The sequence below is a fragment of the Phalacrocorax carbo genome, chromosome 6, assembly GCF_963921805.1.
Source record: "Phalacrocorax carbo chromosome 6, bPhaCar2.1, whole genome shotgun sequence".
Taxonomy (NCBI): Eukaryota; Metazoa; Chordata; class Aves; order Suliformes; family Phalacrocoracidae; genus Phalacrocorax; species Phalacrocorax carbo.
This window is the reverse complement of record NC_087518.1, coordinates 18950502-18969827: the sequence shown is the minus strand read 5'-3', so window position 1 is coordinate 18969827 and position 19326 is coordinate 18950502. Positions and strand designations below refer to the sequence as shown.

Below are 19326 nucleotides of genomic sequence, written 5' to 3'. Positions count from 1 at the left end.
CTGTCAACAACTTTAATAGACATGGTATGTGATCTTCGACCAGCTACATATGAAAAACCAGACTGTTAGTTTCTTGTAACCTCAGGTTATAGTTGACAAATGGGTGACAATTGTAACTTTTGTCTTAATCTTCCCATTTTTAAAATTTTGTAACTTTTTTTTCCCCCTACCTCTTCAGGGCAGTGGGGGAGAAGAGGAGGATGACCAGGATGAGGTAGATGAAGAATCTCTGACTGAGGATAGTACCTCAGAGCACCAAGAAGAATTGCTTGAGGAATCAGAGGTATCAGAGAAGAAATCACTGTCATCCTCTCCTACACAGAGTGAACTGTCTCATTCCCTGGCTCAGGACCGAGACAAGCGGAAGAGGAAGCTCAGGACCTTTTCCTTTTCTGATGATGAAAATAAACCTCCTTCGCCAAAGGTAACTTCAAATGTAGGTTTGTGTTCTAGCTTGCTCACTGTTGGGCAAGCACAATTATCTTGGGAGTATTGACCATCATATATGTGTTCTCATAAAATACTGTGTTACACCGTAAAGGGAATTGTGAAGACTCTTCAGAATAATTAAAAATTATTATTTTTATTACAGTTGTATTACAGGACTGTGATAAAGACAAAACAGAAAGCTTTAGACAGAACAGTGAACTTTCCGTTTCCTGGCTGTTAGCACTCGTCTTGGTTCAACCTGAGCAGTGATGCAGTGTCGACCAAATACTGGTTTTAGATCCCTGCTTACTGGCTATAAGGACGTTAGAGCCTCCACCCTCAGCACAATGCTATTCTGCACATCCTTGCTAACCAAGAAACCTCTACAATTTGAGCTCTCATTAGAGCTTTATTTGGCAGCTGAATGTTTCAGTGTGGGGGAGTAGAGGGGAGCGTTGGTCCATTGCATATGTAATATTTTAGGAATTCTTTTTGTGCTGGGTGGCTTGTCTAGGACATAAAGATGGAAGTTGCTGAAAAACTGCAGCTGGACAGTAACCCTCTGGAATGGAGCGTGGCTGATGTTGTTCGATTCCTTAAATCCACTGACTGTGCACCACTGGCGAGAATTTTCCTTGATCAGGTATGATTTTGTCTGATAAAATTTTGAATCCATTACTTTGCTTCTAATCTTCTAATGAATCACAAAAAGAAGCTAGTTTAAATTTTATAATAGGGTCTTGAGGAAACAAATGCATGCACAACCTTCTGCAGTTTGGGAGAGGAGGGTTAAGGGAATGGCCAGCATTTTTCAGGTTTCTTAGTACTCAGTGGAGGACATTTTGGTCTGTGGGGCATCTGAATTCCAAAACTATAGAGAATGCCTGCAACCAAGCAGAGTGAAGGCAGAAGCCTGTTTTCTAGGAGATATAGTTTTGCCAATTGTGTTGAATTTTTCCAAATGATAATTGTTTTCTGTAGACTACAGGTATCACAGTGTTGTACAGCTGTATAAGTGAACATTTTTGTGTTGTATGTATGACAACTAGAGTACAAACATGAGTCAAGTTAATGTTGTTCTCACATCTTGGTTAAAATTCGCCAGAAAAAAACATCATCTATCAAAATTGTAGTACTGGAACTGGTAATGACTATGGTTTATAATAGTTGTTTCAAAAGATGTACTTTTCCTTGTAGAACGTCTGTTTCTTTAGAAAGATGCAGAGGTTAGGTAAAGTGACTTTCTACATTAAATTGTCTTGATTTCTGTTATTAGGTTATTCTTTTAAGAATAGCATCTTATGAGGTTCTGTCCCTTAGCCAGTGAATTTGAGTTGACGTTTTAAGAAAAGAGTTAATTTGTTGTGAGGAAGAGAGTTATCTTTTTTTTTTTTTTAAGCTGCCTGGAGAGGCACGAAAGAAATATCTAATTCGCAAACAGTCATGAATCTGAAGTTACAACAAGTCAAAGATGAAGGAGCAGGGAAAATAAAAATGCAAAGTCACTATGAAGTTTTTGTCTTTTGACAGGAGATTGATGGCCAGGCACTGCTGCTGCTGACCCTGCCCACCGTTCAGGAGTGTATGGACTTGAAGCTTGGGCCAGCTATTAAACTTTGCCATCACATCGAGAGGGTCAAACTTGCCTTTTACCAGCAGTTTGCTAACTGAGGAGCAGCTAAGTTGAAGTGGACCTTTGAAGCACAACTACAAAAAAAATGCTCCTTTCTCTCTAGCAAGGAAAGCCAAATGAAGTTAAACTGGGGCCCTGGTGACCTGAAAGCATGTGTCAGCCTCAGTTTTTTACTTTGACAAAAGGAAGACAACATCTGGAGCAAAATGCCAATGCAAACACCAGGGCTACTCTACCAGCTGCCAGCTTGGGAACACAATAGTCTCTTGCTCTGTGGTTCCCTTTTTTTAATGTATTTTTTAATGATTACAGAAAAGTCTCCTCTGGTGGGAAATGACATTTCAATAGTTCTGTTGGCACGGAACTTTAAAAGGAGAAACAGATCCTGTTTACGTTAGCATGTAGGCTGCCAGAAATAACCTTTCTCTGTTTCTGATGATTCACAGAATCCCCTTCCCTCCCTGTGGACAAACACTTGCTTTACCACAGCACTGGCTTTGGAATGTGCTCTTTGCACATTCGTGTGTTATTGCTCAGTTTTTTTAATGAATTTGTTCATTGTTAGGACAACAACAAGGCCACAGGGTTCTGAATGTACAGTATAGTGAGAGTGTGGTTCCTTTTGGGGTTTTTGTTTGTTTGTTTATTTTGGGTTTTTGTCTTGTCATTGTTGGGTTTTTGTTTTGTATTGTTTTGGTTTTACTACCTCTGTAGCCTGAACAGTAGAGGTGATGAACTAAAAAAGGAGGGAACTACTAATTCTGGACAAATCATCTGTAGCTGCACAGCAGTCTCTCTTCTGTAGGCATGTCAGGAGTACGAACCAGTATCAGCATACAGAGCTTCTGTTCCAAAGCTTGAGCTGAAACCTGTGTAGGCTTAACCTGGATGTTACCCTTTTCTCAGATGTCAGAAAACTTAATTATTTTGCACTTCTCTTACAGATGGGCTGTAGGAAAAAAGGAAGGAAAGAGAAAGTGCCTTTACATTTTCTGTACTTCAGTTGTCAGATAATTTTTTTTTTTAATTGTGTGAAGTTATTTCCATTTTATAGCACACAATTGGGCCATGTACAGAGAGCCTGTCAGCAGACTTTTACTTTGCTAACTGAACATCTTTTTAGATAATAAACTAAGAAAACTGCAATCAACAGAGGACTGCAACTTAGCTCTACCAGTGTTTGCATACTGGAAACTATCTTATGAGCATGACTCTGTATTTTTAACTACTTACGGCTGCTCAGGATCAGACTTGATGGAAATGTGGGGAGTTGGGAAGGGGGTTGTGTGCTTCTTTTAGAGAAAGGGAGAAGGACCAGAGGGACATCTGGTACCATCAGTAGACCCACAGTAGGATGAACAGCTGATTTTAATTTTCCAGGGTGATAAAACTCAATCATCCACTTGCTGTAGCCCTGTGCTTTACACTTTAAGTAACAGGGCTTACCTTACTTTCCGTTAAAGATGTGTAAAACTTACATCAGGGTCAAGATCCGCATCGAATAAGCATTGAGTTTCAGATGGCTTGCATTCATTCACTCTGCCTGTTCTCAAGAGCATTTGGAGAGTACAGACAGGTGCTTTATGTGTGTAGCCCTGGTCCTTTATCTCCTATTCATATACATTTTTGCAGAAAGTCCCTGGCATACTAAGGTATTTGAGGTAGGAAGGTGCTCACTGCAGGAATTCATTTAGGAAAGATACATTTGCTGATTTCTGATAAACACTGGTTACTCTGGTCAAATTGATTCAGGCGTCTCTTAGGCCTAATGTGATCAGTTATTGTGATGATGTGAGCTGTAGGATTCAGCAAGAAGGTCATCTGTAAACTAAGAGCTGAGTTTGCACAGCCTATGTGTCTGTATCTGCCACACAGGTGTTGAGGGGGAGCTCCTCCAATGAAAACTGTTTAGAGTAAGCAAAGCGAAATAACTGGCATTTATTTCTTTTGCCCCTTAGAATAACTGCCTAGTCAAGGCAGAACTATTTACAGAAGTGCTAAAATCAGGGTTTTTTTTCTTGCATTCCAGAATCAAAATGTCAGACAGCCTGTTTACTAGCTGAATATCCTTGAGGGAAGGAGAGCAGTGTGTAGTTAGGACAATTTTTTCTCCAAAGTTGTAAGCAGAGTCTGAAAACATAACTAAATTGAAATCGAAGTGCCCCTTCTTCTTTCTCACACCAGATAACGTGGCTAATAAATGGATGTTTTGGCTCTTTATGTTGTGCTTAGGTCATCCAACTGTATTCCATTCCCATAGGACAAGCTCAGTGATAAGCCATTAGGCCTGAAAATATTTTTGAAACAGACAATTGCTGCTTTGCTTTCAGCAACTTGTCTTGAGAAATTTGACCAGCAGAGAACTTCTGGGCTGGAAGATGATGCTTTTGGATCATACTTGGCATTCTTCAGGGTTTCCAGAATTTTATTGCACTGATGCCCAGCAGAATTGACCTGCATAGCCAAGATATGTTCTTTCCACCTTTCCCCATGGACAGATAGATGTCTCTTTAAGTGGTTGTCAGGAGAGGACAGAGCTTAAAGGGTAATTTAGTGAACCTGTTAACACAGCGCCTAGGGTTTTAAATACAAATGTCATACTTCTTTTTCTCAGTAAATAAAGCAGTCAGCAGTTTCAGAGGATAGTGGGATAATCACTGATCACCTTTGGCATGTTTTATAGGCTGGATTTTTCTGCCTTGTTTTGGGAGGCACTGACAGTCTGGTCCCAATGGGATCTATTTTTGTTGAGATTTTCAAAAGGGATGTTTTCATTATTTGTGAAATGTTTTTATGCTGCACACGGGTACTGTACACTCTGTTTCCTGGAAAAAATGCACTCTTTTATTGCTGGATTTAAAAGGGATAATTGGGGCTTTATCTTGATGGATGGTGTTTCTGCTTGACTCAAGTTCCTCTTTCTCTAAGCAAGGCAGATGACAAAACTGCACTTAAATGTGTTCATCATATTCCAACATGACTTGAAATCAGCTCATGTGCTGCTTTAGTTGCTCTGTTTCTTCAAAACTGGATTTTGGGTAGCCGATGGCTTTGGGTAATACTGATGTTTCACCAGCAAGAGTTCCTGGAACTGCAGTAATTTAGGCTTCAGGGATTTGTGCCGTCCTCTACCACATCCATTCACCATAATATATGACAAAGCTGGAGTCCAGGAGACAGTGGTGTCTTGCACAAATGTCTTAAGTACAAGAAAACGCGCCCTCCATTGGGCCTTGTGTACTGTTTATGTGGGTGGTAAAAGGAGATTTCCTTTGGCTGACCCATTGAGGATTTGTATTCTTGCTTGTCTTGTTTTCATATCCATTGTAGAGCCTTGGTTTTGCACATCATAGCTTTAGAAACCTGGTGGTGCCTCCATATGGCACTCATACTGTGTGCTAAGCTTAGCCTTGTTAGCCAGAAAGATTTTGTTGAATTACTATAGTGTGCTTTCTGCACCAACACAAGGAATCCATAATAGAGAACTGTTAGACCTTCAAAAATGTCATGGAAGGTTAATGTGGTAGAATTATCCCCCAAGGCATGAGCAGCTTGCAGTCCATCCTAAATCAAAAGCAGTCCTTCCAGAAGAGGAGAGGTACAGCACTGATCTTGGTGAATGAAGACTACTTTTATCTAATGCTAAGCATATCTGAAAGTTGCTCTTTGAGGAATTAAATAAAAGGCAGGTTCATTTGTGTGTTGTATAGAACTCCAGGAGTGTTTGCAGTCTCTCCTGGGATTAATGGAAACAGTACATACGGAGTTTGGGAGTGGTTGTTAAGATTACTTTCTCTCGTCATAACTTTCAGCAGTATTTTGTTATGTTTTAGAATTTCCTAGTGTTTGTTCTTGATTCCAATGATGCTTTAAAGGAGGGAAGGAGTATTTAGCTGCTAGGTCCACAGAAGTGTAAATATATTTACAGTTGATTAGACTGAGCACTCCATTCTTCTGTATGAAGTACAAAGGCTTGGTATGTTGCTAGCAAAAGGCAAAGTGGCTTGTGAGATTTTTGAATGTAATGGAATAGGCTTTGAAACTATCAAGCTCAAATTGGAGACTGGATACCTTTGGACCAAATCTGTTGTTAGAGAAGTTGCGAAATGAAATAGCCTTACCAGAAAGCCAAAAATACAATGATCCTATACACAGCTACTCCTTAACCAGGCCTTTCACATAGTGGCAGACTGGTTACGGCCTACTGTGAACTCAAATGGCCTAAAAGTAACTAAGCACAAAGACATAGGCTCTGTCAGGAGACTTCAAATGTTGGCTGAAGGCTCCATTTTAAAGGGATTGTGTGCTGAACCCACATTTCAGAGTGCTGCCAACCTTCCCCAAACATGCATGTAGCCATGTTTTCACAGGCAGCCTTTTGGGTGAAGAATTAGAATGTGACTTGGGAACACCAGATGCAAGACGCCTCTTTTATTGTTATGTGTTTTTCTAACACGCACAAAAAAAAGAAAAATAATCTCTGTGAAACATAGCAAAGTTAGTGACACTTTGTCTCCATGGTCATTTCTAGCGTCACATCTGTTGTTCTGAAATGGACCAGACATATATATGGACTTTTTGATGAGAAGACAAAGTTATTCTGTTAGGTGCAAAGCCAGCAGTGTTTGGCTTAGCTTTAAGCTGTGGAAGCGAGCAGGTCTTGCGCTGACAAAATTCAGAGACAGTAGGTCTAACTGACTTAGCACAAACATGGGCACAGAGCCTGTGGAAGTCCTCCAGCCTTGCAGAGTTCAAGAGGAACAGGCCTTCTGCTTGAGACACGGGGACGGCTCACTCAAGTTGTGTGAATGAACAACGAGGTCCGGGCACAAATGAATTCCTGCCTACTCTGGAAGTTGTTGAGCACCAGTTTCCAAGAAACCTCATGGGGGGAAAAAATCTGGAGGCGTCATGTTTCTCCTCTCCTCTTTCATTTCTATTTTTTTTAAATTTCTGTTGAAAATAAATTTTAAATAATCTTTGTAGACAATCAGAGGTCTTCTAATGAGACTTTACCCTAAGGGGTACCTGCTCTCCACCCGTGGGCCTCTTTCTGATACTAACTCATTGGAACTGATGCACTTTTCCTGTATTTTGCCTTTTTTAATTAGCTGCTTGTTCTTAAACAAAGATTTAAATGCATATTGTGTTGTGTCCCTTCTGCTTGTTGTTTTATCTTTAACTTTAAAAAAAAAATATATATATATATATGCAGTGAGACTGAAGTACTACATGGAAGAGAAACATGCACAAGAAAATATGCCTATTAAGTCCCACCATTGTTTGAGCAGGTGTAACAATTTAATCAGAGGATTTTTTAAAAAATATTTTGGATTGATATTTTGTTTGTTTTGTCTGTAAATAATGTACATAAGTTTGTGGTATATGACAGTTTTAAGTGGTTGTAAGAAAATTAAAAAATGATACTTAAACTGTTACTGATGGCTTTGGTGTCAATATAATGATAAATTCTGCTGCTTACCATGAACAGTTTTCCATCTTACCAAAGTGTGGGGAAAAACGTATAGCAAGTTCCATTACATGCATAAAAGGTAAAGGCATAAATACAGACCAGAGATATACCACTTGCACAAGCCTCATGTTAAGAACTTGATCAGGTTGTATACAGTTCCCTCAAATGCAGGAATTGTTTCTCTAAGCCTTCTTCCAAGGTAACAGATTTTGTGTTTCACAGAGTGCTGAGGCTAATATATAGAAGTTGAGATCAGAACCTACAAATCAGAGTAACTTTCTTTTATTACTTTCCTTGAACATAAGGAGCTGCTTGGTACAATTGGAAGCAAACTTTGCAGATGCTGCTGCTTCTTCTGGATGGTTTTGTAAAGGTTTACACTATCACATCAAGTCGATGTTTTAAAAAGAACTGGCTTTGCTTTCTCTGAATAACATGAAGTCTACAGGATGTTTCAGAAACAGGTCAGCCTTGCAAAGTCCTTGTTTCCTTACTTGGCGTTCCAACAGATTGTACTCATGTGATCCTTGGCACTCGTTTCTTGGCTGTGCTTCGGTTGTCTTGAGCTGATTTTGTACTGGGTGCAGAAAACACATAGGAGTGGGATGAAACCGATTTGCCTGACACTGTCTTTAAACATCTATAAATATGTAAATCTTTTACTTGCCTTCACAGAGCCCTATCTACTTGAGAGGAATCTGAAGGCTTGTGAGTAAACATGTATCAGGACGCAGTATCTTCTTGTCTGCCACAGGTTTCAGAAGGGCTTATAGGAATCGTGAGGGGCTGAAAAAAACCCTTGAAAGAGGTATTTTTGGGGAATGATCTATTTTAAAGCATGGAATATGCAGTAACAGAAGGCATAAGCCCTTCAAGTTATGTTTCCAGATTCATATCTGAAACATAAATTTTGTGTGTAAAAAGCATTAGGTAAATCTCTACCCAGTGTAAGCATTCAGGTCAGGTATGTGCGTGGAACATCTAATATTCAGCAGCAGCTATGAAAGCTTTAAAACCATTCCTGGGCCACATTTGAGGTACAGTGCTGATGGCTGTGATCCCTGCATGCAAGGGGGAGAACAAGTAACTGATTCTGGCTGTTGCCTTTTCTTTTAGATAACTCTTATTTGCTTATTTGATGCAGCTCAAAGCTGCAATTTGACCTAGGCTGATCCCACACTGAAAATAAGAACCTAAACTTGAGTGCAGTTCTACCTTGTGATGGAGCAGGTATGTTGCGATGGGATCAGTCAGACTCACAGCTCAACAGCTACATCTTCTAAACAAAAAAGCTGATGTGTTAGGTTTTCTCCATTGTGCCATTGGTTGCCCTTTTAAAAGAACAAACATTTTTGCTAAAGAATATAGGTTGTAATTTTTTCTTTCTAGTTTGATGTCAGACTTGCCTGGCCTGTGGGTCTGAGCTATAGCTATTGGGTAAGCAAGATCTCGGACGGGTGCAGTTCCGACCCAGGGTTTTGGCTGTTGGGGCCACAGAGCAATTTATAAATCCCTTTGGATGCTGGAGCCAAATAGCAAGTAGAGTCATAGAATCATAGAATGGTTTGGGTTGGAAGGGACCTTTAGAGGTCATCCAGTCCACTCCCCTGCAGTGAGCAGGGACATCTTCAAATACATCAGGTTGCTCAGAGCCCCATGCAACCTAACCTTGGATGTTTCCAGGGTTGGGGCATCCATAGCCTCTGTGGGCAACCCGTTCCAGTGTTTCACTACCCTCATTGTAAAAATTTCTTCCTTATATCCAGCCTAAAACTACCCTCCTTTAGTTTAAAACCATTGCCCCTTGTCCTGTCACAACAGGCCTTGCTAAAGAGTTTGCCCCCATCTTTCCTATAGTCCCCCTTTAAGTACTGAAACGCCGCAATAAGGTCTCCCTGCAGCCTTCTCTTCTGCAGGCCGAACAACCCCAACTCTCTCAGCCTGTCCTCCTAGGAGAGGTGCTCCAGCCCTCGGGTCATTTTTGTGGCCCTCCTCTGGACCTGCTCCAACAGGTCCATGTCCTTCCTGTGCTGAGGGTTCCAGAGCTGGACACAGCACTGCAAGCCGCTCTTACCAGAGCGGAGCAGAGAGGCACGTTGCCGCCACGCTGCCGGCGATGTAGCCCCGATGCGGTCGCTCTGCAGGCGCCTGCCTCCCGCGCTACCCCCGGCCTTCTTCGCCCGCCAGCGCCCTGAGGGCCGGACGCCGGTCAGCGGAGCCCGGGCACCGCCCCGCTCCACGGTGGGCGGGGCGGGCCCGGACGCGGCCAATTGGAGAGCGGGGCGGGCGGTGACGCGGCGGGGCGGGCGGCTCGGCACAGGAAGCGGGGCGGGGGGCGCGGCCTCGCCCGCCGGTCGCGTCGCCGCTGCAGCCATGCGCCGCTGAGGGGGGCGCTGGCCGGGCCTCGCCATGGGGGCGCCGCCGCCGCCGCCCAACGGCAGCCTCGGCCTCACTGACGACCCCTCGCAGCCGGGCGGGGGGGCGGCGGCGGGGCCTGGAGACCGCGGCTGCGAGAACGGGGCCCTCATGGACACCTTCGGCATCTTCCTGCAGGGGCTCCTGGGCGTCGTGGCCTTCAGCACCCTCATGCGTGAGTGGCGGCGGGGGCGGGCCGCGGCCGCCGGGCCTGGCCGCCGCCGGGCCGTGAGTGGGCCGCGGCCGGGGGGTCCTTTCCTCGGCGGGGCGGGGGGGGGGGGCTCGGCTCGGCTCGGCTCGGCTCGGCTCGGCTCGGCTCGGCTCGGCTCGGCTCACGGGGCCGCGTCCCGAGGCCGCCCCGGGAGGAGCGCCGCGCTGCGAGAGCCGCGCCGTGAAGTGCCGCGGGGAGGGGTGAGCGCGGCCGGGGCTTCGTGTGTCCGGTGAGCCGGAGCGGGGCCGTGAGGCGACCCGGGGAGGCCGCTCCGCTGTGCCCCTGCCGGGCCGGAGTGGGGCCTCAGCACCGGCCGTGCTGCCCGGGGAGCAGCCGGCGGGCTGCGAGGGCAGGCGCTTGACACGAACAGCGTCGTTCCTGAGAGACTGTCTTTGAAGCGCTTCAGGCAGCTGCACTTTCTGAAGTTTGCTTTCCTGCTACGTGCACACGCGCTGGTATAACTTATCACTTTGGGGGCGGGCGCGTGTTCTGCTTTGAATACAACCGGCAAGACGCGGCGGTGCGCGCGGAATCGCTGCGGTTCAGCACATACAAAAAAAAAGCATTAGACTGTATCAGTTTTACTGCAAGTGCACCTTGTCGTAGCATCAACAGCAAAGACAGAAACGTTTTTTAAAATCGTAACACACTGTGCTGCGCCTGCTTGGAGTCTGTGCTGTATCCTGGAGCTGGAGCAGGTGGTGAGCTCATGTGGCTGTTCACAGCGGCTCCGCTGATGAGCAGTAACTCTTTACGCTGCTCATTTGATTCTGGTGGAGGACAAGAAGGGCTGGAGGCCGTAGTGACTCCAACCTTGCCTGCTTCGACGGACTCACGACAATGTGCAACAGTTGTAGATTTTTCTCCCTACCCCATGCTGTGGTTAGCGTCCTGTCTGCTGGAGAGTGAAAAACAAGCCCAGAGCCATCACTCGGCTGACCTATGGAAATCGCTGTTACCAAAATGTGGGGGAGGGAAAAGGGAACATCGGCTACAAGCATTTTACAGTTTGGCTAATCTACAGACCAAGATCCTGTTTACATTAGCACTGAACTGATGCCCTCTCATGCTAGCCTCATGCTATTATGGTTTAGTCGAAAGCCTGCTAATGTGCTATATTTGCATGCTTTAGTGTTTCAGTCAGTTAACAATTGCATTGCTCTTATAAAAGCTATGCATGTAGCAGTCATTATGTTAGGGAATGGCAGCAGTAGTCACTGGTGTAACATTTGGTCAGTCAGATCATATCCTCATAATTAGGAGTTTTAGCAGTTTCCGAACAAAAGTATCTCTCTTTAAGAAGATGACACATACACAGTGTTGTGTTTGGAATTAAGAGATACAAATAGATTATTTTTATGGATTGTGCATCAAAAGATTAAGACCTACATCTTCTTTGTCAGGATAGTATCTTTTTTCAGGAAATGGCATCGCTTATCTTGATGCATTTTACAGTAACACTGGAACATTTAGTGAAGACAAGAAAAAGTAAATACAAACAGTGTGGGCTAGGAAAATGAAGGCCTGGTTGTTAGCTGCCCTTCCTAACTTTGGTTAGATATGTTTAAACCATGAACTATTAGAAGGAGAGTATCAGTGAATTGCTTGAAATTGTGGAAGAAGGGAGCAAAAGGAAGGTAGCCAGTCTTTGCAATGGTACTGGTGAGAAAAGGAATCCGTTTCCAAAGGAGACTGGAGCAAAAAAGAAGCAACTTGTCATGCTTACAAGTGCTTACATTTAAAAGCAGAAGGATAGGTATGTTTGTCCCAGTTTTGACAGCCACCTTCTCTTCCACTTTATTTTGGGCCTCTCACCTAGCTGGAGGAGAAGCCGGCCCCACCATGTGGACCAGTTACACTGGTAAAGGAGCAATTGTTTCTTGGTTAAGTGCTGTGCTATGCTGGAGGCAATGGTTCTGTTCTGTCTTCTAGTTTTGTCTGATTTTTTTCTGTCCTTTTTTATATCATATGCAAAAACATCTTGTATGTTCCAAGACCTTTAAAAGTTACCTCAACAAGTAGGACCTTTTGTGATCCACGTGACAGATCTGATGTAACAGAGAAGCACGAACTTGTGGTTGAGAACGGGAGGGAGAGCACGACTCAGCAGTCGCCTCAACACATACATGGTTGTTCCTGTCCCTGAGCTGATGTGGCAGAAGGGATGAGACAACTTGTGGAGCCGGATCACAGAACTGATACAGCAAGACAAATAAACAGGGAGACGTGGTTAATTTTAAGCTGGAGCATTTCCTTGCTCTGGTCCTCCAGCTGTCCGGCACAACAGAGGGGGTGGTGCTGAGGAAGAGGGAAGTGGCTGTAGGCAAGGACAGCTTGAGAATTAGCATCACTGTTGGGCCAGAGGTGGGGCTCCCTTTTGAGCAGCATTCATTCTCTGTATGTGGCTATATCGCTTCTCCAGCTCTCCTCCCTAAAAAGTCAGAGAACTGGAGACACGTGACTGGCTAGTACTTAAATGTAACTTAACTTATAAAGGGCAAGTAACACTTTATTGAAAGGGAGCTGTAGAAGGAGATACTCTAATACTTTGGTTGTGATTAATGGTGCAGGACTCTGGAAAAAAAAAAAAAAACCCAGATGAAAGTAACATCAATGAACATATGTTGTACAATTGTTCTTCATGTACAGTAGCTGTTTTCCTTTGAAAAATATTTGATTTGACATGTAAAGAATAAGAACTTTTGGTAAGTGGCTAAATCAAAGGATGACCCAGACTTGCCCTTTTCTAGATAAGTCTTACCGTGCTCCCATTCAGTGAAACAATTTTTTTTGTTTTTCTGATCGTAGTAACTAACTGTAGGAAGAGGACCTTTTCTGTGCCTTATTAGTAGATGGTCATCTACAAATGACTGAAGGAGTATCGTTAAAGCAAAATTGCTCAAGATCTGACACTGTAGTTTGCCACCTTCTTGTGTGTGCACCTCTCCAGTTGCTGTAAAGTTAAGCTATCAACTGACCTGCCAAAGACATCAGTTAAACTTCATCTTTCAAGGGCTAAAATGTAGTTAAGCGTTAGGTTTGTAATTTGTTGAAGATGTGGTGACTCTCTGAAAAGAGGGAGCATGAAAACTGTGTTGCTGCAACTATTTTCTAGTACTTCAAAGAAAGTTTTTCACCCCAAACATATTACCAGCCTACCTTGTGTGTCCCCTCATTACTAAATTTGCACAACCAAGAAGTGACAGAGGCAGAAAATTTCTCTCTTTGAGCTGACGAAATGATCATTTGAAATTAAATCTGAAGTTTTCTTTGTAGCTCTTGTCCCTTTGTTCTGTGGCACAAGGAATTAAGAACAGTTTAACCTACCATCTTACCTCACTGTAGCCTTTTAAAGGATTGACTTTGTTCTGTTATCTTCAGATTCAAATATACAACCTGTTGTAAACCCCTATTTTTTTTCTCGTAGAAGATAGTTTAGCTAGTTACCATCTATCCTGGGCTTATACAAGAGAATCCCTTACCCCCTTTGCCAAAGAGTAGAAGTTTGCGTTTGTTTTTATTGGTGTAAGTTGTTCAAGGCCCCCTGGATCCTATCCTCCTGCTCTCTGTGCAGAGCATTGTTCACAACTAGAGAAGTGGGCTCTTCTCCTGTTGTCTGAATCAGCAGCAAATATACTTAATGCTATCGGAACCCACTATTGTGTTGTCATTAATCACTGTGAATTAATCTTAATTGCTCGGAGTTCAGCTCCCTGCTGCCAGAGGTGAACTGAAAGCAGTTTCACCCAGACACTTCATCAAAAGTTGTACTGAAGTTGGGCTGAGTGAATTCTGTTGCTTCTCTCCTAACCACAGGCTCTAACTCCCTATCAAAGCAAACTAAGTGATTATAAACCTCCTCTTTCTGGCAACCCTGCTCAGACTGGCAGCCCTTCGGATTCTGAGTGCTAATTGATAGCCTGCTCTTTTTACAGTCTGTTGCTTAATTTTGCTTTTGTCCCTCCTGCTTCAGCATTCATTATTTTCCACCCTACTTTATTTAAGCCAAGTCACTTCACAACAGGAAGTCTTAAAACATTTCTCTTGATGGAAGAAACATATGGTTATGCTTCAGGTCAGTAAGCCAAAGATAATATTTTTTAGAAGTTTGCCATTACAAGCTTGCATCTTATTTCATGGGGATCTTGATTTAAAATTACTAGTTTGCCTCTTAGTTGGGTTGTTGGGGTTTTTTTGTTGCAATAATTTTTTTAGTTACTGATACAACAAAGCTGATTTAAAATGTTGGTGTGTGTTATGATGTGTTCTGTAGGTAGCCCCAAGCATCTTCTGAGCATTCCCTGGTTAGGCTTTTATTGGTAATGAATCATTAGCCAAACCTGCAGAAAGGTATGGGGAAAAACCCATTGCCCATGCCTTTACCCTGTCTGACACAAACTGTTTCAAGTGCTTCATCTTTGCTCTCTACAACTACCTGAAAGGTGGGTGTTGGTCTCTCCTCCCAAGTTACTAGTGACAGAACGAGAGGAAACAGCCTCAAGCTGCATCAGGGGAGGTTTAGATTAGATATTAGGCAAAATGTTTTTACTGACAGGCATTGGAACAGGCTGCCCAGAGAGGTGGTGGAGTCACCATCCCTGGAGGCGTTCAAAAAACATGCAGACATGGCACTTCAGGACATGGTTTAGGAGGCATGGTGGTGTTGGACTTGATGATCCTAGAGTTCTTTTCCAACCTTAATGATTCTATGATCTTGAATACGTACTTTATATATAAGCTTGTTTGTCTGAAGATTGAGCATATCGGAGCATGGCTGCATTTGTTTCAGGATACTTAGGAACGGCTGAGAAATCAGATGAGAGTCATATTGACAAATTAAATATTTAAATTATTTAAATTTGTTCCTCTGCAGGTAAAAGGCTTGTGTCTGTCTGTAGGGAAAACATCAATATGTTTTTAAGGAGGCCAAAGTATATCAACTGTCACTTTTCATGGCTTTGTTACCCTTTGTGTCTGTACTCGCACTGAGAAGGGTGAAAGGTTCTGTGTTAACAAAAGTGAAATTATTGTGTACAGGTACACAAATAAGTGAGTAGGTGGGTTTGCTGTTGAGGGTCAGAGCTGAAAAAAAAATAATATAGTATCTTTTATAAGAATTGTTTCTGGTTTTTAAGGTCCTCTCTTTGCTTCCAGCATCTTGAAGGAAGTACCTTAATAACTACAGCTTTGACATCTGTTTACTTTACAGCAAGGTTTTCCTACCTGATAAGCCATGCCAGGAATAGATGCTTCTTTATATAATAAGCTATCTTTGTAGGTAGTTTAGTAGAATACACTTTTCAGAGGAATGATTATGTATTTTCATCAAGGTAGGGGGAGTATTGTTATGGAGAATAATGTTCTGGAGGGCAGGGACTTGAGAAGGAATTAAAAGTAATTCAAGTGTCCTTTCAAAAAAAAAAAAAAAGGGGGAAAAGTCAGATAAACGAGAACTGTTAGATACAAAAGAACTAAAGCATATGATTTTTTCAGTTGTTTTCCTTAACAATTTTCTGTCTGCTTCAGGAGATTGGAAAAATGAGAAAATGGTGGGGAGTTGACTTTGATACCCCATAATGTCAACAGTGAAATACAGGCTTCTGAGTAACAATAACAAGTTTATTCTACATGGCAGTTTCCTAAGGTGTAGGGCAGTGGCATGCTAGCAAGGTGTTATATTAATCAAGACATTATTTAAAAAGATTTTATATTATCCCGACTTGATCGTATCCCATACAGGCATGTATTCACTCTGAGTGACACAGTACGTATTCACGTTAATTGCTGAGGATCACCTTGGAAAATGTTCTTTGTGCAACTGATTTTAAAACTTGTCTCATACAGATGTTTCAAATCACAAATAGTATATTTCTAATTTATGAATATATGAGCAGTACTGTATTTACACACTGGATCACGCTTTGTCAAATGCACTTTGTTCTTTTTCCTAGAACTCTTCACAAGTGCAAGTTCCTGGTGAGTTGCCAGCTATATGCAGAGCTTGCATTTCAGTGCGTATTTGGGGATTACCTAGTGTTAGGCAGTCTGGAATGGCTTTAAGGACGACTTCCAGGTGTCACAGCAATGGGGATGAATCCCTCTTAGGGTAAAGGAAGGCTAGTAAGATATGCTATCGAACTATGTTAAAAGGCAAGATCTGGGGAGGGAGCGAAGGGAGAGTAAACTTTTAAAAAAAGGAGGTGGGAGAAAAAAAAAAATCCATAACATGGAAGCGGCAGGACTTTTTCACAGGGAATCAGGTGGGTGGCTGGGCTGCGAGGCTCCTGCGGGGTGAGACCCGGGAGGACCCTGGACAGCTCTGCTGAGCCTGCGGGCGCTGGGTGCTGGGCGCCCTTGGCTGCGGGCAGGGCTGCCAGCCAACCCTCATCCAGCCTCACCCTGCCCAGGGAGCTTGCCCAGATTCGGAGTTGGTTTTTAGTTCAGCATGGCATATGTAAAGTAAACAATACGCTTACTTGACAGTCAGCCTGCAGGTTTGGCTGGCTGGCTGCTGATGTGAAGGAGTGATGCAATCCCCTCCCATCTGGCTGGAGGCCAAGGAGGAAACAGGATGGGGTGATGGTAATGGAAGGAAGGTGTTTGAACCTCTTGCTTCTTTGGGCCCAATCCGTGGTAATTGTTAACAGTCGGTATCCTAGTGGGGTGTGCCAGACAGCAGCTACTATTCTGCAGGTTAAGTGGCTGCAGGACTCATAAAAGCCTTGTGAGGTCACTTTGGTCACAGCCAAGTAAATTATGCCTTACAATGATCAAGTGTTTTGTTATCCCCAGATGGTGAGGTATCACTTGCATCTATGTTACATGGCTGTTTCTTGTTTGCTGTAAATAAATCATCAGTCCTTTCAGAGTGTCTGTGACATCCTTATCTGTGTTTGAGACAAAAACGGGAGATGTACTGGGAGCTGTAACAGGGAAAAAAATGTAGCCACATAAATTAGCTAAGTAAATTGCTTTATTTTACCATGCTAATATTGTAGTACTCTTTAGTATATAAAGTAAGTAGTTGGGATAAATTCTGTACATTGCGAGCTCTGCAGAAAAAGGCAAATCTTGCTGACAAACCTCATGTTGTATAAAAGCAAGTAATAGTGTTGGGAACTACTCAGCTGATCGTTTTTTAAGTAAAGCAAATAACCTGAAATTAATTGAAGAGTAATAATTTTGGAATTGTTTCCTATTTTGAAAACAGATGACCAGTCTTGTTTTGTAGCATGGTTAGGTATGTGCCTCTGCATTTACTGACTGTAGGAGAAACATGTTTTCATAATGTTTAGTTCTGCTTAAACTACATTCCCATGTTTTGATTAAAACTGCATGCTAGATGTCTGATTCTTTGTTGGCTATAGATTGTAATAGCACTTTATTGGGTGTCAGGTCATTAATATTTTAGTGTCACTAAATGCAGCAGCTATTCTTGAAATGCCATGCCAACAAAAGTTAAAACAAAAAATACGGTATCAATTTAGAAAAATAATCTGTAATCTGTAAATTGCACTTTCCATTAATGGTTGTCTGATGCCCTTCTTTGTCTTGTTGGCTCAGAGTGTATTACATTTTCTTATTACTCAGCTGATTGCTGGATATAATTGTCCTCCAGATAATAAGATTGTTCTAAGTATAATTACGCATGTCATTCATGTTATGAAATGTTTAGGAAAAAGGGTAAGTTATGTTGACATCTGGAAACTATTAAAAGGATAAATTATCCAGAAACTCTGAAGCTGTGTTTAATTAGAATTAACTTCTGGACAGTTAGCTAGACTGTTGTTTAACTGTAAACTGCATAATGAATGTGTTCTTGACTAGTGTTTTGTAATTAAACTTGTCGGGAGCTGATTTGTACAAATACACAGTGTGTATTTTTGCATTCTGCAGTGATATTAATTTCATGGTTAATGAAGTTTATGTTCTTAAACTGGTATTTAACAAGGTCTTATCTGTGTGGATTTTTTGATGAAATGAAAAATCAGGTCTGCTTTCTCATGCCTGCTGGTAGGAAATGCTTTACATTCTCAAAGATTTCTTGATCACAGCAAAATGTTTTCCCTACGAACCTTAATATGTTAAATCTCACTGGCAGACTGAATATAAGCTTGGAGCTTGCATGAGTCTGCCTCTCCAGGTGGTGTGATATGGGATTTTAGAATTTAATCAGGAATAATGAGACTTGTGTGCACTGTTGCTCAGGATAGTGAAGACCTGTTTTTATACCGCTGACCCTGAATCATGCAGGGTTTTTTATATATTTGTTGTCATAACCTCATACATATGTTGTCATATGTAATGAAAGTTGAGGATGAAAACATGCTAGAATGGATTCACAGTTCAAATTCCTCATTGTTCACATCCACAGTTCAGGATCATAGTTCCAGGTCTAAGTTAGTTCACAGGAGTACTGAGCTACATTAGGGAAAAATCATCTAAAGGAAGGTACTAAACTTGTTTTTTCCTATTGTTCGTGATGTTTTTTTCTCTGGAGGTTGCTTTTTTCAAATAATCAAATGTTTTTGTAATTTGGAATATTTTGAGTTTGGTCATCTTAATTTCTGTCACATTTTTGGCTACCCCAGATTCTAAGATCAACCATTCCTTCTCCTGTAGCGATGAATGTGTGTTGGCTCACCTGAGAGAAGAGGAACACAGTACTGTATTTCCTTGTTTTATCTAGTTGGCAGGCATTAAACAGAGCTCAGGAGGAGTTGGGCTGCAGCTGGCCTGTAAGCTGCAAGGTGCTCAGGGTGTGAAGGTTTATGGTAAGAAGTTTATTTGTATACTACTCCTGTTCAAGTGGAGCACTGCTGAAAGAGATAAACCAATGGAATTAACAAGAAATTGTTGATGAGAGGTGAACTAGAGAAAGGAGTTCCTGAATTTTTAAGTGTTTCAAATTTAACAGGAATTTTTATAGGACTGACATTAGTGTGGTAACGGATAAAACTTAAGAAATCATTGTCCTGGGATTGAATGCTTAGAACTTGGCCAAATATTATAGGATTCATCTTATCAATTTTTGACAGTACCTTGCAGAAACAACCTTTGCTTGCTTTTTGTTGTCCTACTCTAGGTTTTTTTTCCTGTTTGTCAAAAATAGATTTTTTTTTTCCCTTCCTCATGGAACAAAAATTACTTTAAAATTACAAACAA

General features: G+C 42.2%; 2 protein-coding genes across 9 annotated transcripts in view; both read left to right on the top strand.

The window, feature by feature from the left end:
* SFMBT1 (Scm like with four mbt domains 1) overlaps positions 1-6518 on the top strand; it is a 122648-nt gene extending 116130 nt beyond the window's left edge. For 2 of the 3 annotated variants that reach the window (XM_064454038.1, XM_064454037.1), the window contains exons 19-21: positions 179-424; positions 944-1072; positions 1960-6518. In XM_064454038.1, coding sequence (XP_064310108.1) covers positions 179-424; positions 944-1072; positions 1960-2100 — 516 coding nt within the window. In that variant the 3' untranslated portion in view covers positions 2101-6518. The remainder of the gene's footprint in view (positions 1-178; positions 425-943; positions 1073-1959) is intronic. The other variant, XM_064454039.1, reaches the window with a different exon arrangement.
* A 3325-nt stretch (positions 6519-9843) lies between these two features.
* The window catches only part of LOC104051543 (store-operated calcium entry regulator STIMATE), a 45095-nt gene continuing 35612 nt past the window's right edge, over positions 9844-19326 (top strand). For 4 of the 6 annotated variants that reach the window (XR_010373341.1, XR_010373339.1, XR_010373340.1 and 1 more), the window contains exon 1: positions 9848-10125. Coding sequence is in view for 3 of the 6 variants with exons in the window: in XM_064454034.1 (XP_064310104.1) it covers positions 9945-10125 (181 nt within the window). In the remaining 3 variants the exon portion in view is untranslated. Of the gene's footprint in view, positions 10126-19326 lie in introns of all 6 variants that reach the window. The other 2 variants (XM_064454036.1, XM_064454035.1) reach the window with 2 other exon arrangements.